The 27046-nt window shown below is 34.6% G+C and overlaps 1 protein-coding gene across 4 annotated transcripts in view; it reads right to left on the bottom strand.

Moving 5' to 3' along the window:
- The window catches only part of sdk (sidekick cell adhesion molecule), a 272227-nt gene extending 249189 nt beyond the window's left edge, over positions 1-23038 (bottom strand). For 2 of the 4 annotated variants that reach the window (XM_074115982.1, XM_074115984.1), the window contains exon 1: positions 22559-23037. In XM_074115982.1, the coding sequence (XP_073972083.1) occupies positions 22559-22694 (136 nt within the window). In that variant the 5' untranslated portion in view covers positions 22695-23037. Of the gene's footprint in view, positions 1-19716; positions 19952-22558 lie in introns of those variants that run through there. The other 2 variants (XM_074115983.1, XM_074115985.1) reach the window with 2 other exon arrangements.
- Between the last annotated feature and the right edge of the window lie 4008 nt (positions 23039-27046).

The raw sequence follows: 27046 nt of genomic DNA, 5'->3' as shown, positions 1-27046 counted from the left end.
TCAATGACGAGATGTGGTTTCAGATTGGAGGCACCTGTAAGGACTGTCTTACACTCTAAACGGAAGTAGGGGATCAGATTCTATGTGTAGATAAATTCTGAACGACTTTTTTGAATGTCGAAAAGATTTTGGTTTCGTTGGAATACTATATTAGCAAACCGGATATAGTCTTCACTTAACATCTCTCCTCCAGTTGGAGAAAAAAAATCTCTTTTTCCTTCCTGCGGTACACGAAATACGAAAGAAAAAACTGCTCTAATTAGAATAATGAAAAGAAAAACCAGGAAACAATTAAATCGCATTAATTAAAGATAGGAAATACAAGGCGAATTAGCAGAGGGGATTTCCACTTCTAACACACGGGGTTTTTAAGAATAGCTGATTTATTTTATATGACGTATGTACTTCTGTTAAACCCTTCGTTATTAAGGAATAAAGGTACTTGATAATTAAGGAATATTGATCAGAGGATGCAAAAAAGACTTAGAAGTCCCAATTAAATTTAGGTGGCTTAAATTTAACTTAATGCTTCACAATATATCGTGGTCTTCGAAAAGGAAATAACCTTGTAAATATATTCTCCTTCAATTTAAAACCAAAAACCGGCTCGATGTACTCAAACTCGTTACACTTATGAGAGATAAATATTCTTCAGATTTTCGATTTAAAAGAGCAAAAAAAATGCAAGTAATTCCCACTTCCGGGATGATATATATTTTTCTAATCTCGTAATTTTAGCAATCCATTTAAGCTTCACTCGGAACAAACCGGATATACATTTTTTTTTTTTTTTACGGAATGTCTTTAAAAGCTGCCAATTTAGTTTGATTATGGTAATGTTAGAAAGATTACTTGCTTCTCTTACCGATATCTTTCCGGCGAATTCGGCGATTTTTGAACTCTGACTTCATAATAAATTTCGCAAAAAATGTGTAGGATATTTTCAAATTTTTGTGAGCATTAAAGCATTACCTGAATGGAAAATGTCACGCCTTAAATCTTGTTTTGTTTTAGAAAACTAGTAAATTAATAAGATCTTACTTTCGAGGTTAAGGTAATAGAGCGCAAAACTTACAAATCACACCTGGCAACAGCTAAATCAACTAACAGCAGGTAATATATCCTCAGCCGGAGTTAATCCACCCATCTATCCTACCAATACATTCCACCATGGTTAAGTGATAACAACGATATACTGGATTAATTTATGGCCTAGCTTACTAGCTAATCCTAATGGCGGCTATTGTAGCAATGTACGGGCAAATGTAGCTAACCAATGGTGGGCATTCCATGGATAATTTGTTAACATCATCCAATACAAGGAAGTTATTAACTTGACGACGTATACTTTAATATTGATGTCATTTTTTTTAGTCAATGGAATCAATGTGAAAGACACGCAAAATTTCATCGCAGTTCGTGTGGTTGAAAGTGATTTAGAATCTGATTAGAGAGAACACTGTCTGGAGGCCAGCAGTGCCCTGAAAATGCTCTAAGGACCAATGATCTAAACGTTTTACGCGCATCAAATTAAAAAATGATAATAATAATTTAAATTGTAAATTTAATTTGTTTATAAATAAATAAAAAACGAGTAAAACACAATGGAGGCTTGCAATTAGACTAAATTAATCGATAGATTGAGTTACATAATTTAGTTATGTAATATGACACCAATATTAAAGGAGATTGTTTACTGTACATAAAATATTTTAATGACGGAAAAGTTACTCATTTTTAATATCTTTCGTTTTGTTAAGAAGTCTTTTTTCAGAGCACTGCTGGCTTCCGGGAAAAAAAAACTTCGCTCATTTTTCGGACAGCATAGTCCACCCATAGGATAGCAAACTGTAAGAAGTACCTAGGGGAAAATAAGAAATCTAAGAGCACCCAGGACTCGAACCCATGAATTCCGTGTGAAAATCTAGTGCCTAACAATTCAGTTAGTCTATTTCCTCTGCAATTTTTTTTTTTTAAATAAAGGAAGGACAATCAACCAGTGTGAAGGTTGTTAGCGAGATTGATGAGATTGATGGAAGTCTATCAGGTAATGAAGTCAATCCGATCGTGAAGTCAAGTTAAGTCAATCAAGTTCAGGTGGGCTTTAAGTCCAACTACCATTAGAAAAAGCGACTAGCAAACATACTTGGTTATGAATTTCTCATATTAACCATTAAATAAAATCTCCTTAACAAAAACTTACAGTTTAAAATGTTAAGTATAAGGGTTGATTAAACGCCAAAAGGTACACAAATCAGCGAGTACCCAACATTTCATTAATACTTCATTAATATTTAAGTAATTCTACTGCATTAATTTTCATTAATAAGTTATTTTTTAGAATTTATTAGATATCACAGACCCTTATGCTGGCCATTTTCGTCTACAAAATATATGTTCAAGTAGCACTGTAGATTGACTGTAATATCTAGTTATTTATAATAATCAAACTATTAATTACAGGTTAAAAAAAAAACGTTATAAAAAATAAAATAAAAATATGAGGCTAAAAAATTCAAAACCTTGTTTAAAAAAATGCTTACACCAACTTACATCAATGATTTTGTTTATTTTATTTATTTATTTTTATTTCTTAAATAAAAATCGTCGGTTTAAGTTCATTCTTCGATTAAAGTAATTGTTATTGTATGAAGTAGTCAAACGTTTATAATAATAGGTAATAATTATATGGCTTTATCGCAAATAATATAGTTTTCTTCAATTACATTCTCAATGTAGCTGTTCTTCTCACAATGTTGTATATATGCAATATAAAGTAAATAAGATATGCATATATTTAGGACAGCTAATTATTCCAGTATTTTAGTATAAGTAAAATTAGGGGGACTAAATTAAATTACAATAGAGAAATGAATAACTATTGTTTAATAATCTACTTGTTATTAACTGTGTGTTAATTGTGCTCACGAATATTTCGGTAAGACGAATTCAAGACAGTAGCCTACTCTAACTTTATCTTTACTTTAACATGCATGTACGTATATGTGATTTATCATAATTATAACAAAAAAATAATATAAATGAAGTGGCCAGCATAAAGGTCTGTGATATCTAATAAATTCTAAAAAATAACTTATTAATGAAAATTAATGCAGTAGAATTACTTAAATATTAATGAAGTATTAATGAAATGTTGGGTACTCGCTGATTTGTGTACCTTTTGGCGTTTAATCAACCCTTATACTTAACATTTTAAACTGTAAGTTTTTGTTAAGGAGATTTTTGTACCTTTTGGATAGATTTTCCTTTTTGTCTATTTTACAAAGTTACATATCTGCTTTACAGATTTTTTTAAAATTTGGAATAGGCAATTCTATCATTATAACCTGATAAGGTGTTAAGTCGGAACCGTAACTACCACTGGAGAGATCTTTTTAAAAAATGATTGTAGTTGCGGCTCCCAAACCATCCTCAATAACAATTTTTTTTAAAAAGCGTTTTGAATAACATAGGAAGGTATTTGTACGTAAATAGCAAAATTAAACTGCGATTTCAGTACTTCCTTTTAAGAGGAGTAAGAAAAATAAACTAGGATTGCAGTACTTCTCCCTAAAAGGCAAAGAGGCAAAGATTTTTTAATCGAACAATTCATTGATTTAAATCGGTTAACTCATTGATAATTTAAACGATTGCAGTACTTCCTCTTAGTAGGAGCAAGAGAATCAGCAACGTAGAGGAGCTTTAACCACTTATTCGAGCTGAATTTTATCAAAATCGGACTAAGCGTTATAGAAATATTGGTAATAATAGTTTTAGAAAGGGCCTTATTTGGGTGGGGCAAACTCCCCTCCTTATGAGGCACGTGGCGTTTAATCAACCCTTATACTTAACATTTTAAACTGTAAGTTTTTGTTAAAGAGATTTTTGTACCTTTTGGATGGATTTTCCTTTTTGTCTATTTTGCAAAGTTACATATCTGCTTTACAGATTTTTTTAAAATTTGGAATAATAAATTTTAATTGTATCATTATAACCTGAAAAGGTGTTAAGTCGGAGTTACTACCACTGGAGAGATCTTTTTAAAGAATGATTATAGTTGCGGTCCCCAAACCATCCTCAATAACAATTTTTTTGAGAAAGCGTTTTGAATAAAATAGGAAGGTAATTTGTACGTAAATAGCAAAATTAAACTGCGATTTCAGTACTTCCCTTTAAGAGGAGTAAGAAAAATAAACTGCGATTACAGTACTTCTCCCTAAAAGGCAAAGAGGCAAAGATTTTGAATCGAACTACAATTCATTAATGAAAATCGGTTCACTCATTGAAAATTTTAACGATTGCAGTACTTCCTCTTAGTAGGTGTAAGAGCATGATGGCACTTCACAGCCACGTAGAGGAGCTTTAACCACTTATTCGGGCTGAATTTTATCAAAATCGGACTAAGCGTTATAGAAATATTGGTAATAATAGTTTTAGAAAGGGCCTTACTTGGGTGGGGCAAACTCCCCTCCTTATGAGGCACAGCGTCGAGACTTTTAAAGTGCAAATCTGTACAAAATTTCGATTCGAATGACACTTCATTCATGAAAATCGGTTCACGTTTCGATAATTTGAAACGATTGCAATACTTCCCCTTAACAAGTGAAGGAGCAGATCGTCGCTTTAATGTTACGTAGGGGAACCCTAACCCTGTCATCCTACCAAATTTTATCAAAATCGGGCTAAGATTTACAGAGTAATTAATGATAATAATTTTGGAGGGGGCCTTACATAAAAGGGGCTAACTCCTCTCCCATTTGATGTACAGGGTCGAGACCCCCAAAAGGCACATCTACATAACATTCCGACTCGAATGATACCTCATTCATGAAAATCGGTTCACGCGTTTAGGCGCTACGTTGTTTACAAAAAAGGTAACAACAACAACAACAAGAAGAAGAACAAGAAGAACAAGAACAAGAACATTTTTTGAAAATGCCGTTTTTGCTCATTTTCAGCATCTTTTTTCTCAAAACCTATCAAATCTAGGTTGTTGCAAAAAAATTACAGTCATAAAGGAGGATTTGCCCTACATTATAAAGAAAATTTGGGAATTTTATCTTTTATAGAAAAAGAGAAAAAAATTGTCAAAGTTGGGTGTTTTTCAACGTTACGCTTTTTCGTGCAGTTTTTGATGATCAACCCTTATACAACTGTCCTACCGGACAGTTTTAATACAAGGCTAGTACAGACTAGTACCGCAATACATCTTAGCTTTGCGGGTCTAGCCTATAACCGCCTAACATTCTTTACTATAAATTTCTCATATTAACAATTAAACAAAATGGGGGCATCGAACCCACTAAACCAACAATACGCCTTAGCTTTGCGGGTCTAGCCTATAATCGCCTAACATACTTTACTATAAATTTCTCATATTAACAATTAAACAAAATGGGGGCATCGAACCCACTAAACCAACAATACGCCTTAGCTTTGCGGGTCTAGCCTATAATCGCCTAACATACTTTACTATTTTCTCATATTAACCATTAAATAAAATCCAAGAGCTAGACTAGTACCGCAATACATCTTAGCTTTGCGGGTCTAGCCTATAACCGCCGAACTTACTTTAGTATAAATTTCTCATATTAACCATTAAATATAATCCAAGACCTAGACAGTACCGCAATACATCTTAGCTTTGCGGGTCTAGCCAATAACCGCCTAACATACTTTACTAATTTCTCATATTAACCATGAAATAAAATCCAAGACCTAGACTAGTACCGCTATACATCTTAGCTTTGAGGGTCTAGCCTATAACCGCCTAACATACTTTACTAATTTCTCATATTAACCATGAAATAAAATCCAAGACCTAGACAGTACCGCAATACATCTTAGCTTTGCGGGTCTAGCCTATAACCGCCTAACATACTTTACTAATTTCTCATATTAACCATGAAATAAAATCCAAGACCTAGACTAGTACCGCAATACATCTTAGCTTTGCGGGTCTAGCCTATAACCGCCTAACATACTTTACTATAAATTTCTCATATTAACAATTAAACAAAATGGGGGCATCGAACCCACTAAACCAACAATACGCCTTAGCTTTGCGGGTCTAGCCTATAACCGCCTAACGTACTTTACTAATTTCTCATATTAACCATGAAATAAAATCCAAGACCTAGACTAGTACCGCAATACATCTTAGCTTTGCGGGTCTAGCCTATAACCGCCTAACATACTTTACTATAAATTTCTCATATTAACAATTAAACAAAATGGGGGCATCGAACCCACTAAACCAACAATACGCCTTAGCTTTGCGGGTCTAGCCTATAACCGCCTAACGTACTTTACTAATTTCTCATATTAACCATGAAATAAAATCCAAGAGCTAGACTAGTACCGCAATACATCTTAGCTTTGCGGGTCTAGCCTATAACCGCCGAACTTACTTTAGTATAAATTTCTCATATTAACCATTAAATATAATCCAAGACCTAGACAGTACCGCAATACATCTTAGCTTTGCGGGTCTAGCCTATAACCGCCTAACATACTTTACTAATTTCTCATATTAACCATGAAATAAAATCCAAGACCTAGACTAGTACCGCAATACATCTTAGCTTTGCGGGTCTAGCCTATAACCGCCTAACATACTTTACTAATTTCTCATATTAACCATGAAATAAAATCCAAGACCTAGACTAGTACCGCAATACATCTTAGCTTTGCGGGTCTAGCCTATAACCGCCTAACATACTTTACTAATTTCTCATATTAACCATGAAATAAAATCCAAGACCTAGACTAGTACCGCAATACATCTTAGCTTTGCGGGTCTAGCCTATAACCGCCTAACATACTTTACTATAAATTTCTCATATTAACAATTAAACAAAATGGGGGCATCGAACCCACTAAACCAACAATACGCCTTAGCTTTGCGGGTCTAGCCAATAACCGCCTAACATACTTTACTAATTTCTCATATTAACCATGAAATAAAATCCAAGACCTAGACTAGTACCGCAATACATCTTAGCTTTGCGGGTCTAGCCAATAACCGCCTAACATACTTTACTAATTTCTCATATTAACCATGAAATAAAATCCAAGACCTAGACTAGTACCGCAATACATCTTAGCTTTGCGGGTCTAGCCTATAACCGCCTAACATACTTTACTATAAATTTCTCATATTAACAATTAAACAAAATGGGGGCATCGAACCCACTAAACCAACAATACGCCTTAGCTTTGCGGGTCTAGCCTATAACCGCCTAACGTACTTTACTAATTTCTCATATTAACCATGAAATAAAATCCAAGACCTAGACTAGTACCGCAATACATCTTAGCTTTGCGGGTCTAGCCTATAACCGCCTAACATACTTTACTATAAATTTCTCATATTAACAATTAAACAAAATGGGGGCATCGAACCCACTAAACCAACAATACGCCTTAGCTTTGCGGGTCTAGCCTATAACCGCCTAACGTACTTTACTAATTTCTCATATTAACCATGAAATAAAATCCAAGAGCTAGACTAGTACCGCAATACATCTTAGCTTTGCGGGTCTAGCCTATAACCGCCGAACTTACTTTAGTATAAATTTCTCATATTAACCATTAAATATAATCCAAGACCTAGACAGTACCGCAATACATCTTAGCTTTGCGGGTCTAGCGAATAACCGCCTAACATACTTTACTAATTTCTCATATTAACCATGAAATAAAATCCAAGACCTAGACTAGTACCGCTATACATCTTAGCTTTGCGGGTCTAGCCTATAACCGCCTAACATACTTTACTAATTTCTCATATTAACCATGAAATAAAATCCAAGACCTAGACTAGTACCGCTATACATCTTAGCTTTGAGGGTCTAGCCTATAACCGCCTAACATACTTTACTAATTTCTCATATTAACCATGAAATAAAATCCAAGACCTAGACAGTACCGCAATACATCTTAGCTTTGCGGGTCTAGCCTATAACCGCCTAACATACTTTACTAATTTCTCATATTAACCATGAAATAAAATCCAAGACCTAGACTAGTACCGCAATACATCTTAGCTTTGCGGGTCTAGCCTATAACCGCCTAACATACTTTACTATAAATTTCTCATATTAACAATTAAACAAAATGGGGGCATCGAACCCACTAAACCAACAATACGCCTTAGCTTTGCGGGTCTAGCCAATAACCGCCTAACATACTTTACTAATTTCTCATATTAACCATGAAATAAAATCCAAGACCTAGACAGTACCGCAATACATCTTAGCTTTGCGGGTCTAGCCTATAACCGCCTAACATACTTTACTAATTTCTCATATTAACCATGAAATAAAATCCAAGACCTAGACTAGTACCGCTATACATCTTAGTTTTGCGGGTCTAGCCTATAACCGCCTAACATACTTTACTAATTTCTCATATTAACCATGAAATAAAATCCAAGACCTAGACTAGTACCGCTATACATCTTAGCTTTGAGGGTCTAGCCTATAACCGCCTAACATACTTTACTAATTTCTCATATTAACCATGAAATAAAATCCAAGACCTAGATTAGTACCGCAATACATCTTAGCTTTGCGGGTCTAGCATATAACCGTACGGCTCTCCTGGTACCTAAATCTATAGGATAGAAGTATATAAGTTCACCTGGTTAGTAATATAACAGTTTCAGTTTCATTCTCTAACAGTTGGAAGTGAACAATTCATTTTAGATACAAAAATAGAACACTCAAAGAATCGAATTGAGCCCTTGTTCCAGGTGAAATTGAAAAAAGAGAAAACCTGCAAACGAATATTGAGGGGTGTAAAAAGTAAGAATAAAGCTATTAAAGCTAATAAGTCTATTAAATCTATGATGATATTGGTTATTAATTCGGAAAATAAGAACAATAATGTAACTCAGGTAAAAAGGTTATCAAGCTGAAACAAGAAAATAAGATGACAAACTTAGACAAAAACCCGCAAAGCTATGCAACTTTTAAAAATTAAGTATCCTCAATGGTGAAGTAGTGGTTAGGATATACTAAGTGAAGAACGGCCTCTACTTTTAATTCCTTTGCACTAGAGTACTTCAATCGGTGGGCATGAATTTACGTTCCATTAGGAGCACCAAAGTGAGGCTGTAGGAGAAAAAAAACAGTTCACCCATATCCGGCCCTCGACTGCAATACCAGCGTCCGCTCTGGCTTAATGGCCACGAGATTCCTCTACACTTCTTTCCCTATAAGTATATGGATCATTAACAGCGTTAACTTTGTCCTTAGCATTAATAAACAGCCTTAAATCACTTACTTTACACAACCACTACGTAAATATTTATGTTTGTATGTAATTTATTTAGTGTGAATGGAAAATCTTGGGAAAATAATTCAGAAAACATTTACTTTCCATTTCTAGAAAACTCCGAAATTCATTTCAAAAATCTTCCATTTCACAATTTTGACAGAATTATGCCCCTCTCAGATCAATTCCTCATTTCTCAATCAATGAAAGATTTCATAACTTAACTTGACCCTAATTTGTGTTCATTCTTTTGTAACAGACCCTGAAGAAGGTAATAAAGTTACCGAAAGATTGGTTAAAAAAAGAAAAGAAAAGTAGATTAAACGCTTCTCAATGAAGATAATATGGTCCCATTTACTGTACCATTAATTTTTATAAATGTTAGTAAGAGATGGCCCAATCAGACAAGTTAAGACAAAAAGTTCGTTTTTTGGGACTTCACAGATCTGCGACCTAAATCAATATTCCCAGAGACAAAAAGTTAAGCCAAAGTGACAGGGCTTAACTTACGAAAAAAAAAGAGTCTTTCAATTAAAGGCGTGTCTCTGTTTTATGGTCCAGCACCGGACAGTTAGCTGTAAGAAGCTTCTAGAAAAAGAAAATCTAAAGACCAGCAGATGGATTCGAATCCGGCATCTCCGCGTAAAAGCTAACCCCCACTGTGATGAGCCTTTATACCTTTCCTGTTATCCATTTTAAACTCATTTTAAAGGTCCACCTGATATTTTCGGGAGATATAAAGTATCATAGAGTTTTACTGTTCATTATTTTTGGTGACTGATTCATAGTTTTCAATAGGATGACAAAAATAACTACCAGTTTCAGTCATGATATATTTTTATTATGCCAAGCTTTCGACCTAAAGGGACTATGTCATCTTCAGGGGCACACACTCACTTCAATGAGCAGACAAGACAGAAGACACACCAACCCTTAATTGATGTAAAAGACTGCATTGTAAATTAGCCCTGAAGATGTGACCTAGTACCTAGGTCGAAAGCTCCGGCATAATAAAAATATATCATGAATGAAACTGGCAGTTATTTTTTTCATCCTATTTTATAAGAAACTTAACTGACATCATTACATTGAAATGATGAAAACAGTTTAGAACTCTCTGGCTGTGCCGTTTGGGAAGAAGTAGTAGGTAATCTGAAGGACTTAGTCCCAGAGTACTGGAATTGGATGTTAACGGCAGTAGTTAAGTCTAGGATCGCTCTATGCAGCTTTAATTTGGGCGGCCTGGAGTTGGAGTTTTTAGTTACAGAGGAACAATAAACTCCTCTGGAAAGATACAGAGATTTAGCAATCTTGGGAGTCATAGCGACCATACCTGCGGCATCTACGTATGTTGCTCTATTTTACATCGTTGGATGTAGTCATTCAGAGCACCCGATTCGCATAATAATTCAGGACTAAGGAACCCACCCGATTTTTCTTCCAAGTTAGACCCGATGACCCGCTTTTTTCTGACAATTTTTTAATGATAAAATTAATTTAATGATTTTTTTTAACTAAATAAAATAATAATGAAAAAGGTTCGTTACATTTGTTTTCCGCATATTTGTTATTATTATTGGAATCGTATTACAGCTGTTATAGAACTCTATTGAACAAAGTTAAGGCTAATTCCAACATATAAATGGCCTTCACATACACACGCGCACGCGCCCCAGATTACGCCACATCTGACCTATAACTTTTTGATAAATGCATTATTTTTGTATGGTAATGCTAACAAGTTTAAAAAAACCGATTGTGTATGTTTTACTTTATCAATTCTAATAAAACTCTTTTTGGAGGGGACAATGGGCAATTTCCAATCGCCTGAGTTCCTTCCCCCTTTTTTTTGTGGAACCACCCTTTAATACAATCTAAATCCTTATTAATCCTAATCGAGGGAGTATTTGGAACGAGATTATCCGAAGACGGAGACCTGTGAAGCTAATAAGTTCGATTCCCTTGTCTTAGGCGTTGGATTTTATTTAATGGTTAATATGAGAAATTTATGGTAAAGTATGTTTGCTAGTCGCCTCCGTCCACGACCCCTAATTTGGATGTTGGACGTAAAGCCCCGTCTGAAGAAATAGGCGACTACTTTACTTTACTTTTATCCGAAGACCGGGCATCCAGGGTTAAAGCGTTGAACTCCTGTTGTCCAACTCAAGAAATGGGCAGTGAAAGCACTTTTCTTTCTTTTCTTTTTTTTGTGGGATTGGCGATGGGTTTCTTTTCCCCTTTGAAGAGCTGTAGAAGTGTAGAAAAACGTCTGTGCTAGGTACTGTTTGGACCACACTACCGTGTCCTGAGGCAATCAATTATCTGCCTTGGAAATTTTAATCGGGGTCTAGAAAATCATGAAACTAGATTTCTCGTCTTCGGGAGGTTTAATGTTTCCCTACCGGAGATTGTAGCATCTGGTAATCTTTACCAGAACTTTCTAGGATTATTCAGTGCACTGTGGCGATTGAGTCGCCATGCTCCCTAGTGTCCTGTTACTACTTTATTAGTTTATTGTATTGGCCTCTGGCAAACTTTAGCCGGATTTGTTGTTTTAAAACCCCGGTATCTCTCATGAGATGAGGGGTGGGCGGGGGAACAATGGTCTTTTTGGATTGCCTGCGTTCCTTCCCCTTTCTGATGGAACCGCTCGTCTAATAAAATCTACAAAATCAACAAATCATGGCACTAGCCATGTGTAAACTCCATTTCCCCTCCTAACCATGATGCCCTAATTTAAGGCCAATTCATGTACCTGGGAAACTACCAGGTGCTGCAGAAGCTACCTTCCCTTGCACCCTCTTAGATACTGACGTTTTACTGACATATGGAACTACGGGGGCGGTTCTGTAGGACTCGCCTGGCACCAGTATAAAGCGGCACAACAGATATTAAAAGTCGCAGTAATCGTCCTAAAAAAACAATCCTAGATGAACTATTTTCAGAACAATAGAAATTTAATCTCTAAAGTGAATTGCAAAGATTTTTTTTGTAATGTATAAAATACGAGCCAAAGTGAAGAATAATTCCACAATAACTATGAAGTCATCCTCACTATGAAGAGAAAGCAAACCATAGATGTGCAAACAGCAGTTAATATGTTAATCGATGTTTTAAACTTTTGAAAGGGAAGTATTCAAGAATGCGATGTTAATAGAAAAAAGACAGAGAAAGAGAGAAGAAAAAAACCCCACTGGGCGTACTGGGGACATGCATGTGTATGCAGCTGTTCAACGGGACCAAGGAGGGGATACCTTGGCATTCATGGTGACGTCACAAACCGGTTTCAATCAGAGGTAGCAACTGAGAGAGAGAGGTGAACAAATTCTATGGAGTAAGATAACCTAGAAGACTATAGACTCTCCTAACTGAAGTTTTGTAGCCAGCTTTACCTCTATGGTCATTATTAATTGTTTGCTATCTCTTTGGCTGAAAACTAGGATTTCAACAGAAAGTGTGGAAAAAAAAAAAAAAAAAAAAATCGCTTTAGTTACATATAGTATATGGACTCGCAAAACACACATACATAGAATACGCCCAGAGCCAGGTAGCCGCGCGCTGTATGGTATCCAGGTAGTGGACCATGGTTCTTGTGTTTGGGTAAAGTAACGAGCTTGGGGTCCATAAAAACCACCAGGGACAGATATATACGAACCTTCCGGCAGATTGTTACATGAATAGTTGAAGCATCATTTCGCTAGAGTACACTACTGTCTATGCTTACACAGTGTACAAGGCACTGGTTACACATAAAAAAACAACCTTTTTTCTTGCTTCCCCACTCCACCCTTTGCTTGGTTTGTTTGCTTTCAGGAATACCAACCACTTCCTTACAAAAAAAAAAAAAAACACTTTGAAGTTGAGAAAGGGCTATGAAAGATGAAGAAGACCATTGAGTAAAGAAAGGCAAGGTAAAAGGAATAAAACTATTAAATTCACCCGCACCAAACCAACTTGGGACTTATAAAATAATATATAAACCCTAAAGTACACAAAAGTTAAAAATACAAAACAGCTGTAATTCCGAGAATAAAAATCTATTAGCTAGCTAGAAAACAATAGAGCGTTCCCCCCCCCCATTTGATAGCCAAAAAAAACCTTTAAAATTTTAATGCTTTTTCAAGGGAAGAATAGACTCTACGTGCTTTGTATGGAAAAATATATAGAATACATAAACATGCGTGTACGTCTGTAATATCTTCTTTTTTTTTAAATAATGTTTTAAGAAGAATTCATTTTAAGGCAGTCATGAGAGGGGTAGACTTCTCTTTAATGTAACCTTATATGGTTTTACAAACCGTTGGTTATTATTCTTCTCAATATTATGAAATTGATTTATTATTAGATCGTTAAGTAAGGGAAGGGATTAGCTATGAGGTTAGCATACTGGACTCCCACGCGGAGGTCCCGGGTTCGAATCCAGCAGCTGACCCTTAGATTTTCTCTTCCTAGGAGCTTCTTACAGCTCACTGTCCGGTGATGGACAGTGTTGTCTGTAACGAGAGAACACTGTCCGGAGGCCGGCAGTGCACTGGAAAAAGCTCCGGGCGCTAATGACCTCAGCTGTTGATGCGCCAAAAAAAAAAAAAAAAAAAAAAAAAGATCGTTAAGTAAATAGGATGAAAAAAATAATTGTCAGTTTCAGTCATGATATACATTTTTATTATGCCGAGCTTTCGAACTAGAAATGATATACAGGGTGACCCAGTGAAAATGACCACATTTCTTTTTTTGAATAACTGTGGTGGTAACACTGCTACAGGGACGAACGCGCGCTCTATGATTAGTAGAGGCCTGGGAGATTCCTGTTTTTTTTTTTTTTGTGATTTAAGGCGCGTCAACATCTAAGGTTATTGGCGCCCGGAGCTTTTTCCAGTGCACTGCCGGCCTCCGGACAGTTTTCTCTCGTTACAGACAACACTGTCCATCACCGGACATTGAGCTGTAAGAAGCTCCTAGGAAGAGAAAATCTAAGGATCAGCTGCTGAATTCGAACCCGGGACCATTATTATTATTATTTTTTTTTTTTTTATGATTTAAGGCGCGTCAACATCTAAGGTTATTGGCGCCCGGAGCTGTTTTCAGTGCACTGCCGGCCTCCGGACAGTGTTCTCTCGTTACAGACAACACTGTCCATCACCGGACAGTGAGCTGTAAGAAGCTCCTAGGAAGAGAAAATCTAAGGGTCAGCAGCTGGATTCGAACCCAGGACCTCCGCGTGGGAGTCCAGTGGGAGACCTCCGGGAAAACGTTGGAGTTGGAAAAAAAAAGAAGTTTCTGGAACGTGAAAATATCCCATTCAGTACAACGAGACTTCCGGTTGTGACGTTTTGCTGCTTAAACAACCCTTCCCCCGGACGTCAGAGGCAAAAAAATGAAAAAAAAACCTAATATTTTCAGTAACAAATATAAAAAATCTGCAACTATGTTATTAAATACAAAATCTTAATTTTGAGCCCATTGTTTCGGTTTTTAGTAAGTTTCGTGAAAGGCGGAAATGTTTTTGAGCGAATACAGATATTTGGATTTTTTTTTGCAACAATTTCCCGGGAAAGTTGATTGTATAAGTTGCTAAATAATGGTTCTAGTTAAAAAAATGTTTTAAACCTCCAACAATTTGGCTTCTGTAGAGGATGTAGAGGGTGACCCAGTGAAAATGACCACATTTCTTTTTTGAATAACTGTGGTGGTAACACTGCTACAGGGACGAATGCGCGCTCTATGGTTAGTAGAAACCTGGGAGATTCCTGTTATCAACATTTTAGTAATCATGGAACGTTAAACTGCAAAAGAACGAGCATTTTGTGTAGAAGCGTATTTTCAAGATAAATCGGTTGTGAAAGTTCATAGAGCGTTTCGTAAACAGTTCAAAATTAAAAGTAATGAATCTGTTCCTACGCGAAAATCGATCCTCAGGTGGGTTGAAAACTTCCGTGAAAGTGGCAAGACGACTGATAAGATTCATCCAGGTGCCAAAAGAACAGTTCGTACACCGGAAAACATCGGAAAAGTTTGCCAAGCAATAAAAATTAGTCCAATTCGTTCCGCTCGCCGTCACGCAGCTTCTTTTAAAGTTATCAAGGGAATCTGTGCGTCGAATTCTAACCTCAGACTTGAACCACCATCCATATAAGTTGATGATCACTCAAGAGTTGAAAGAAACTGATTACCGACAGAGATTACTTTTCGCCGAGAACATGTTAAATTGGAGGATGGTGCGATGAAGCTCATTTCGAACTCTCTGGATCGGTAAATAAACAAAACTTTCGGTACTGGGCAAGTGGTAATCCCCAATTCATTCCAGAAAAACCGTCACATAGCCAACGAGTTACAGTATGGGCCGGTGTAGCGTCGTGGGGAATTATCGGACCGTATTTTTTCGACGGAACCGTCAATGGAGAGAGATACAGGAAGATGTTAAACTCGTTCCTCATCCCCCAACTCCGCCGCAAACGTCGTTTGAATCGAACCTGGTTCCAGCAAGACGGGGCAACTTGTCACACCGCCGCTCTTACACTTGCGTTGTTGAAAGAAACGTTTGGAATTCGTTTATTGTCACGTTCTTCAGATTTCGCTTGGCCGCCTCGCTCGCTCGCCAGATTTGACGGTTCCAGATTTTTTTTCTGTGGGGGTATTTGAAAAGTCGTGTTTATGAAACCAAGCCCCGTGATCTAGAGGATTTAAAATCGAGGATTAGAGCCGAATTCGCAAAAATTTCGGCTTCCATGCTGAAGAAAGTATTCAAAAACTTGGTTAAACGATTGGAAGAATGTAAAGCCCAGAACGGTCATCATTTGAAGGATGTAATATTCCACAAATAATCTCCCATCTTTCTACTTTTCAAAGATTTTTTTGTTACTTTTATATCTGTAAAAATTTGGTTGTTATTAAAGAAATAAATGCGGTCATTTTCACTGGGTCACCCTTTACATATCTAATACAGAAAACAGTCTAAATTTCGAAAACTGACACCAACAATTTAAACAACATATACGGCCAACTTACTATAAAAATACTACACAAATCAATGTTAAATCAGAAACCAACACACAAAAATGGAAAGTGCTAGAATAGTTATTTATTTAACAAGTGTGGAAAGTAGTACTTTTCCTCACACAAGGCAGGGTTTGCACGTACGAGCGAGCGAGCGAAGCGAGGCGAGTGCAAGTGCAAATTGCCGAGGGTGAGGAAAATACTTTACACTCGAGTTAAATATTATATTTTTTCTGCAACCATTAGGGTTATTAACTAAAATAAAAAACTAAACAGGAATCACTAGAATCCATTTTAAATTTCTATGAGGTAACACTATAACCTTTTTAACTGTTATAATTAAAAATATCTAATTATTTATTAAAATATTATTTTCATTTCTATATTCCTTTCAATTTTTATTTTATTTTTTTTAATATTCGTTTTTTAATTATTTAGATAAAATAAATGTAAATAAGCTTATTAAAGTTTTACAGAAAATATTTAATAACAAAACTTCTTATATCAAGGAAGCACAATAAAGTTTTATCACTCACTAGTGAGGAAAGTGACACTAATGGGAATTTTTCCCCGCTGGTGAGGTAAAGTTGGGCATTACACAGCTGATTTTAATTGAGTAATGAGAACATTCCTACATGGTTGTAGAAAAATTATATATACATAACTAAAACAGAAAACAGTCTAAATTTCGAAAACTGACACCAACAATTTAAACAACATATACGCCAAACTTACTACAAAATACTTGACAATTGGCAACACTGACTTCCACACAATCTTAACACATATCACACACAGACCGGATCACACTCAGTCCATGTGCAGACAAGACAGAAGACACACCAACCCTTTAATGACGTAAAATATTAGATTGTAAATTAGGTAAATAATTTTGAAAACTATCATAACTGAAACTGGCATTAATTTTTCATCCTATTGAAACTATGAATCAGTCACCAAAAATAATGAACAGTTAAGTAAATTATTCTGTCCAATATTAAATTTGAGAATTAGAGCTCATACAAATGTGAAAAGAACAAATTTTTAAAATTATTCCCATTATATAATGGAGAAAATGTATTGGTTAGAACTTTGCAAATGAGAAAGAAGTCAGATTTATACAAATTACGTTGGGCAACTATGAAAAAACTTAATACAGTGCGATGTACGTATAACAAGATAGAAAATAATCCTAGACACATACACAAACATGACTGCTCACACCCGGACATAGAACAACAGCGTTTTTAGCAAGAATTGACAACCGAAGGGCCAAAACCCCCCCTCCTCCTCCTCCTCTCAAACCCTCCCACACAACAATGAACAGAAGAAACGGCAAACTAATTTAAATAAGAACAGATGTTCGCACACTGGACAAAACTCACATTTCAATATATCAGCCAACAACATCTGCAACTAAACCAATGCAAATTGCAAATCAATATGCAAAGAAACTGGCGCACAAAATAGATTTAAATTCAATTTACACGAAAAGAAATCATTAGTATTAAAAGCAGGTATTTTGTAAATTAAATTTTATTGGTCGGTTGCCCTTAATTGCAAAAATAAAATGGTCTACAGACCCACAAGACTTTGCCATAATACCATTATCAAGGTAACAGTTGCATTTCTTTTTTTTAACTCCAACCATTTTACAAATCACGCCCCCCTCCTTGCAGAAGTACCCTGAATCGAATTTTCGGAAAATAATATTTCAAATTTTAGATTTATGAATTTCAATTACTGCACAAAGTTTAAATAAATATGCAGCGGCCGTCATCGAATAAATATCAAAAATTACGAAAAAAAATAAATTAGACAAAGTGGCCTGATTGTCTACAAAATTTGAGAGAAATTCATCCTAATTAGCCGGCTGGCTACACTGTTCACCTTAAATTCAGATGATTTTTCATGAATTTGTTAATTACTATTTTAATTTAAGGCGCACAAAACATTAGTGAGGTGATTAGCGCCCGAAGTATTTCTCAGTGCACTACTGGCTTCCGGTAAAATGTTGTCTGTAATGGAAACAAAACAAAAAAAAAAAAATGTAAGGGCCACCAGCTGGATTCGAACATGGGTAATACGCGTGGGAATCCAGTAGGCTAACCATAAAACTAAATTTCTTCCCTGATTATTGTTACAATATTAGTTAGAGGGAGTGAACCGAAGCGATACATTAAAAGGGTCCATAAGCCAAATGTGTGGTAGAGTATAATATTTAATCAATGGAATAAAATGCCAGAAAATCTTCCAAAAATTAGATATACAATACAATCGTATTTCCGGTAAGTGGAGTTATTAGCTAAAGGTGGTCCAAGATCTCTTATATAACAAAAGAATAAAATAAAAATGATTTTTAACATTGTGTTTTCCATTCTTAGGAAAAGTCTAATGGAATTTTTCCAATAATAAGTTAAAAAAAAGAAGAAAAACATTAATGAAATAAATGTTTAAAAATGTTACCAATCAATTTAGTTGCTGGAGGCACAATAAACTCACAGAGGACAATTCAGAATATAATTTTTATCTAATCAAACAAGATGAGGGTCATAATTGTATGTTACCAGATATATTAAATTACTGATCTACCAAAATACAAGTGGTATACTCAATTAAAGCAACAAATAACAACCAAAACATAAGAAAGTTATCTCATCCATTGTGATGACAGTGAGTCTTGTTTAATTGAGAGATATTAACTCACATTAATCGTAACCAAAAGTTAAATAGTTAAAGAAGGAAGATGATAAAAAAGAAATGAGGAAATTCAGTAAAAGTCGTATTTCCGGTAAGTCGATCATAATCGAGTAAAATCATAATAAATATTAATAAGATAAAAATCATTACATGAGTGAGTACAAGACAAATCGACCTCTAAAAAAAATGTCATGTGAACAATCAAAATCGTAAATCTGCACGATTGCAATAATTCCTCTTAAAATGGGCAAGAGTCAAGAAAAAATATTTTTTATTTTAGTAATTCTGCTAAATAGGGGTGCAAGAAAAATCAATATAACCACTTTTCCAGCCTTGAGAACTGAAAAGGAACGTTCCATTTCTAGTTATATTGAATAAAACAAAATATTTAAGCACTCAAATAGAATAATGGGAAATTGTTAATTTCTTAAAATAACTTTTTAAAATGATTTTCTATGTTTTTCCTTAAAAATATGTATCCTTTTTCCAGTTTTAAAACATCAATAAGGAATACATATAAAGTAAAAACTAAAATAAAGTATAAACTGAGCTGGTTGAATATTAAATCTGAATTTCCATATGTTAAATGACAATCTAACAATATGGCTGCTACACTAAGAAAATTTGTATTTAACTAATTTCCAACAAAATTCATTCGCTTTTCACCAGTCTTAATAAAAGATTTTTCCAGAATATTATTGTTGATTTGTAAAATATGATTAATGTTTCAATATTTCATCTTACCTTGGAAAAAAAAAAACGTTCTAGAAAGATCTGTTCTATTCATATCAAACAAAAGAAATGGGTTTCAGTCTTCAAGAAATGTTCCCTCACGATATTACACTAACTCCGAAAACTAACACTTCATTTATTATTTTAAACTTTAAGACACATAGAATTTGAAATTTTATTGAATTACAGTTTAAAGAATAGAAAAGAACAAAAGTAAAACTTAATTTAATCACTTAAATAAACCACTCAAATCGAATTTAACAAGAAAATGGAAGTTAAGTTTCCTAATGATAACTAGATTGAAAACAATACTGCCAACCTAATCAAATCTAAGAAGGCAGTAATTTGTATACACATGCCAATATATTAATCTCTCTCAGGTATGTCCTCTTTATAAGGAGGTTAAACAACTGTTTTACCCAGACAATGTTATTCCATCTTATTTTAACTATTATACAAGTCATAACCTTGAAATTACATAAAATTCTCTCTCATTAATATGCAAATTATTATTTCTTCTTTTATTAAGCCATTTTAAGGATGTTTTCTACAAAAAAAGAAGTCGAGTTAGAACAAAGTAATTGGTGCACATAATGAAAGTTAAATTAGAGAATTAAATGTAAATTAAAAAAAAGACAAAAATGTTGAATGTTTCTATTTCAAAGAGTAAAATTTTATTTAGGAAATTAAATTTGTGTATTGCACCACAAAAGAAAGAAGTAAAAAGAGATCAAGTTTTTGTTGGGATTATTTAATTAAATTAAGCAAACAACTCAACTTAATACTTGGCACTTAGACGAGGATTCTGCCTCAGGGCCTAAATGGTGATAAGGACCATTCCTAAAGCTCAAAACACATATCTTTAAACTATTTTACAGCTATTCCATACCAAGTTTCACAAAGCTTCTACACCAACAGAGCGCAACCTGTGGCTAGGGTAAAGCCAAGAAGATGTATCCCAAAGCATCAAACCTGTACCACACTGAAGTCAACTCAAACCCAGGCTTTATTCATTCAATTTCCTGCTATGATTTAATCAAGTTTTGATTGTAAAAAGTATGTAAGATACTTAAGTAACTTCCTACAAGTCAACATAATTAGAATAAATTCCAGAATACTCGCGTGGAGTTCTTCAGGTTTGGAATCTTGATACCAGCATTGTATTTCCCTCCTCCAATAGAAGCTTCTTACAGCTTAATGCCCGGAGAACACTGTCCGGGCGCCATGACCTCAGATATGACGCGATTTATGTTTTAAATTAAAAAAAAAGAAAAAAAAAAGCAACCATCTATAGTGGCGATATTAAAGTTATTGACAGTTTGGTGAGAATATTCCTTATTTATTTTTTTTTTTTTTAACGCGTTTAAAGGATATTACAAAATAATAATTGAGTATACACTCACAAGATTTTACATCACAATGCATTGTATGTAAAATTATCATCATACAACATTGACACAGTCCAATAAGTTCCAAAAATGTGTAAAGAACCTTTTGGTTCAACCAAAATTAAAAACTCTAACCATGGTTCTTTTTTTTTGTGTAATGTTAATTGATAATGACTGTTGAATTTATGAATACAACAATCATGCTCGATGGATAGGAAATGTCACATAAAGTAGTAAAGAAAATTGCAAAGATCATTTTTTAAGAAAGACACATTTTTGGTTGATGAAATTCCAGTCAAATCCTCATCAAGGGAGGCCACAAAATAAAAGTCGATACTTCAAACACTATTCCAGAAATCCGAGACATTAAAACTTGTATTTCCCGTTGAGAACTATTTCGAAAAGTTTTCTTCCAATATACAATAAATTCTCTAACAAAGACAACATTAAATAAAATCACTACGGCAAGTCTTAAATTGTCTCCGAGTAGCTGTAAAGATCTAAACATTGGTACAGAGCATAATTACTAATGAAGCAGAATTACGCTCCATCAATATTTCTTTCTGCATAAATTTTAATAGAGCCAATGAATAAATAACTCTATATTATCGCATAAACAGTTCACTATAAAGAAAAATACAAGGAAATAAAAAACAATCCCCAAAGTACCATTAATTAAAATTAACACTGAATCTAGCTATAGCTAATTTGAAATCTTTGAGAGACTTAAATAGGCGAGATGCAATGCGAAGTGAAATAATTGCGACTAGCCACTAAAATACCACTTCAGTTTATTCATTTTTTGTATTCTTCTTCTTCTTTGTCTTTGTTGAATCTCAATCACTAAGACAAGACCCTTGAGTAAGTGGAAGCCGAAGAAAGTAGTGCATTAAAACTATCATAATAATTATCGGATTAATGGTCAAAAAATTATCTTTAAAAGAACCCCAAAAAGTAGATATTTTAAAAAATGATCTCCAATTAATTGCCTTAGGCCGACCTTTTTAAAGAATTGTACCTTTAATTTAAGAATTTTTTCTTGACAATTACTTCTTTTATATTACGATCTAAAGCACTAATAATAACTGAGTGCTGAGTAAAGAAGTGAAAAAAAAAATATCATTAACAAAAAATCAAGTTGAGAGACAGGAACTAGTTTTTGAAGGTCCTTTGCCAATCTTAAAGCAAGCAAAACGGAGATACCAAGTTTTAACAATTTTAAAATTGTAGAAACCATTTTTGGTTTTAATTTTTAAAGAAAGCCTTTATTTATTTATTTTTTTAAATAAAGTTTTAGGCTACTTTATTTAACAAATATGCTGCCATAAATGGAATGTTTGCTAAAGAAGCTTGAACACCTGCAATCTACCTGACCAGGCTTTCTTCTTAGGTTTGTAAAAGAAACCAAACATAATTGGAAAAACCAATTCTAAAAACTAATCATAGAAAACATGGAAAATAATTACCTGCTTTTAAGTTTCCTGTCATTATAAAGGAAATAAACAGAAAGAAAACACATTTGACATTTCCCAAGAACAGAATGTTTGTTAACGCTCTTTCCTTTTCTTCCATTTTATTAAAAACCGTTCGCTCCCTCAACATAATCTCACTTATCTACACAGAATCTCTGCAGTATATCCATCTTAAAAATACTAGAGATCTATTAACGATGGCACACACTTAAAATTAATTTAAGAGAGATGAAAACACTTAAAGGAATTAATCTCTTATTTAATTTTTTTTTTTCAATTTCCTACGTTGTTAAACACTGAAACATTAGGAAATTCTGAAAATCCGAATTCTGAATACAAGTTAACACTAACAAACACCATGGTTGACACTGTCATTTAGTTTAAAACCAACAAAAAACTACTTTCAATAGAATGGGAGCGACGGAACAGTAGTTCACAACACCAAGAAGCACCGCACTACAATGAAATGAATTGAACAGTCCGTTATGCCAGAACTAGTTATTCCACTTCACACAGCCATCTTGCCACGACTAGTTCTAACGGTAACCACCAGCTACCGACACCTACTATGGTGCATAAAGCACTTTCAATAACTCAAATAATTCAATACCATTAAAAAAGTTAAGTTTATTCAATTTTACTTCTTTTCATGAAGCTCCAAAGCAAAAATTACTAAGTCTACTTTGTGCCATCAACCACTGCGATTGGCATAGCATGTTTAAAAGAAAAAAATAAAGAATATTGAGTGAAGATAATTCCCTATTTCCATTTTATCTAATTCCCAAAAAACTCTGCTAACAAAAATAGTGATGATTCCCCATAATTTAATAATAAAGGACAGGCATAAGAATAAAATGTTAGGAACAGAATACGAGAGAATTCTTGAAAAACTAAATAAGATTTGATAGTTCCCACATTTTTTGAAGCTCTAAGGGAAAATTAGCAAACCAAATAAGTATAAAACACACCTGCCATAAGAATACGATGTTAAAGACAGAGAGCAAGCAATTTACAGTCAAACTAAGTTTTAACAGTTTTCCCTTTTTTCTGAAACTCTAGGTGCAAAACTGGACGACCTAAAAAGTATAATTTAGGCCTGCTATGAGAATACAATATTAGAAACCCGATGCAAGGAAATTCTAGTAAAACTAAGGACGATTTGACCATTTTCACTTTCTTCTATACCACCAGTACAAATACAGGCCGACCTAATGAGTATGATATAGGCCTGCCATTAGAATACTATGTTAGAAACAGAAAGCAAGGAAATTCCAGTAAAACTAAGTAAGATTTGATATTTTCCACTTCTTTCTAAGCCTCCAGTCCAAAAAACAGGCCAACCAAATGAGTATGATATAGGCCTGGCATTAGAATAATATGTTAAAAACTGTAAGCATGGAAATTCCAGAAACACTAAGTAAGATTTGACATTTTCCACTTCTTTCTAAGCCTCCAGTCCAAAAACAGGCCAACCAAATGAGTATGATATAGGCCTGGCATTAGAATACTATGTTAGAAATTGTAAGCAAGGAGATTCTAGTAAAACTAAGTATAATTTGACAATTTCCACACATTTCGAAGACACCAGTACAAATACAGGCCGACCTAATGAGTATGATATAGGCCTGGCCATAGAATAATATGTTAAAAACTGTAAGCATGGAGATTCTAGTAAAACTAAGGAAGATTTGACAATTTCCACAACTATCTAAGCCACCAGTCCAAAAACAGGCCAACCTAATGAGTATAAAATAGGCCTGGCATTAGAATACTATGTTAGAAACAGAAAGCAAGGAAATTCCAGTAAAACTAAGTAAGATTTGATATTTTCCACTTCTTCCTAAGCCTCCAGTACAAACACAAGCCTGTCTACTGAGTATGATATAGGCCTGGCATTAGAATACTATGTTAGAAACCGAAAGCAAGGAAATTCCAGTAAAACTAAGTAAGATTTGATATTTTCCACTTCTTTCTAAGCCTCCAGTACATATACAGGACGACCTAACGAGTATGATATAAGCCTGGCATTAGAATACTATGTTAGAAACAGGAAGCAAGGAAATTCTAGTAAAACTAAGGAAGATTTGACAACTTCCACTTCTTCCTAAACCTCCAGTACAAACACAAGCCTGTCCACTGAGTATGATATAGGTCTGGCATTAGAATACTATGTTAGAAACTATAAGCATGGAAATTCCAGAAAACTATGTAAGATTTGACAATTTCCACTTCATTCTAAACCACCAGTACAAATACAGGCCAACCTAATGAGTATAAAATAGGCCTGGCATTAGAATACTATGTTAGAAACTGTAAGCCTGGAAATTCCAGTAAAACTAAGGAAGATTTGACAATTTCCACTTCTTTCTAAGCCTCCAGTACAAATACGGGCCAGTCTAATGAGTATAATATAGGCCTGGCATTAGAATACTATGTTAGAAACAGAAAGCATGGAAATTCCAGTAAAACTAAGTAAGATTTGACATTTTCCACTTCTTTCTAAGCCTCCAGTCCAAAAACAGGCCAACCAAATGAGTATGATATAGGCCTGGCATTAGAATAATATGTTAAAAACTGTAAGCATGGAAATTCCAGAAAAACTAAGTAAGATTTGACATTTTCCACTTCTTTCTAAGCCTCCAGTCCAAAAACAGGCCAACCAAATGAGTATGATATAGGCCTGGCATTAGAATACTATGTTAGAAATTGTAAGCAACGAGATTCTAGTAAAACTAAGTATAATTTGACAATTTCCACACATTTCGAAGACACCAGTACAAATACAGGCCGACCTAATGAGTATGATATAGGCCTGGCCATAGAATAATATGTTAAAAACTGTAAGCATGGAGATTCTAGTAAAACTAAGGAAGATTTGACAATTTCCACAACTATCTAAGCCACCAGTCCAAAAACAGGCCAACCTAATGAGTATAAAATAGGCCTGGCATTAGAATACTATGTTAGAAACAGAAAGCAAGGAAATTCCAGTAAAACTAAGTAAGATTTGATATTTTCCACTTCTTCCTAAGCCTCCAGTACAAACACAAGCCTGTCTACTGAGTATGATATAGGCCTGGCATTAGAATTATATGTTAAAAACTGTAAGCATGGAAATTCCAGTAAAACTAAGTAAGATTTGACATTTTCCACTTCTTTCTAAGCCTCCAGTCCAAAAACAGGCCAACCAAATGAGTATGATATAGGCCTGGCATTAGAATAATATGTTAAAAACTGTAAGCATAGAAATTCCAGTAAAACTAAGTAAGATTTGACATTTTCCACTTCTTTCTAAGCCTCCAGTCCAAAAACAGGCCAACCAAATGAGTATGATATAGGCCTGGCATTAGAATAATATGTTAGAAACTGTAAGCAGGGAAATTCCAGTAAAACTAAGGAAGATTTGACAATTTCCACTTCTTTCTAAGCCTCCAGTACAAATACGGTCCAGTCTAATGAGTATGAAATAGGCCTAGCATTAGAATACTATGTTAGAAAAAGAAAGCAAGGAAATTCCAGTAAAACTAAGTAAGATTTCATATTTTCCACTTCTTCCTAAGCCTCCAGTACAAACACAAGCCTGTCTACTGAGTATGATATAGGCCTGGCATTAGAATACTATGTTAGAAACAGAAAGCAAGGAAATTCCAGTAAAACTAAGTAAGATTTGATATTTTCCACTTCTTTCTAAGCCTCCAGTACATATACAGGACGACCTAACGAGTATGATATAAGCCTGGCATTAGAATACTATGTTAGAAACAGGAAGCAAGGAAATTCTAGTAAAACTAAGGAAGATTTGACAACTTCCACTTCTTCCTAAGCCTCCAGTACAAACACAAGCCGGTCTACTGAGTATGATATAGGTCTGGCATTAGAATACTATGTTAGAAACTATAAGCATGGAAATTCTAGTAAAACTAAGTAAGATTTGACTATTTCCACACATTTCGAAGCCACCAGTACAAATACAGGCCGACCTAATGAGTATGATACAGGCCTGGCATTAGAATACTATGTTAGAAACTATAAGCATGGAAATTCTAGTAAAACTAAGTAAGATTTGACTATTTCCACACATTTCGAAGCCACCAGTACAAATACAGGCCGACCTAACGAGTATGATATAAGCCTGGCATTAGAATACTATGTTAGAAACAGAAAGCAAGGAAATTCCAGTAAAACTAAGTAAGATTTGACTATTTCCACACATTTCGAAGCCACCAGTACAAATACAGGCCGACCTAACGAGTATGATATAAGCCTGGCATTAGAATACTATGTTAGAAACAGAAAGCAAGGAAATTCTAGTAAAACTAAGTAAGATTTGACTATTTCCACACATTTCGAAGCCACCAGTACAAATACAGGCCGACCTAACGAGTATGATATAAGCCTGGCATTAGAATACTATGTTAGAAACAGAAAGCAAGGAAATTCTAGTAAAACTAAGTAAGATTTGACTATTTCCACACATTTCGA

The sequence above is a fragment of the Rhodnius prolixus genome, unplaced genomic scaffold, assembly GCF_049639745.1.
Source record: "Rhodnius prolixus isolate KJV_2025 unplaced genomic scaffold, Rpr scaffold_13, whole genome shotgun sequence".
In the NCBI taxonomy this organism is placed as follows: domain Eukaryota; kingdom Metazoa; phylum Arthropoda; class Insecta; order Hemiptera; family Reduviidae; genus Rhodnius; species Rhodnius prolixus.
Note: the sequence above shows the minus strand (reverse complement) of the source record. Positions and strands in the feature narration are given on the sequence as shown.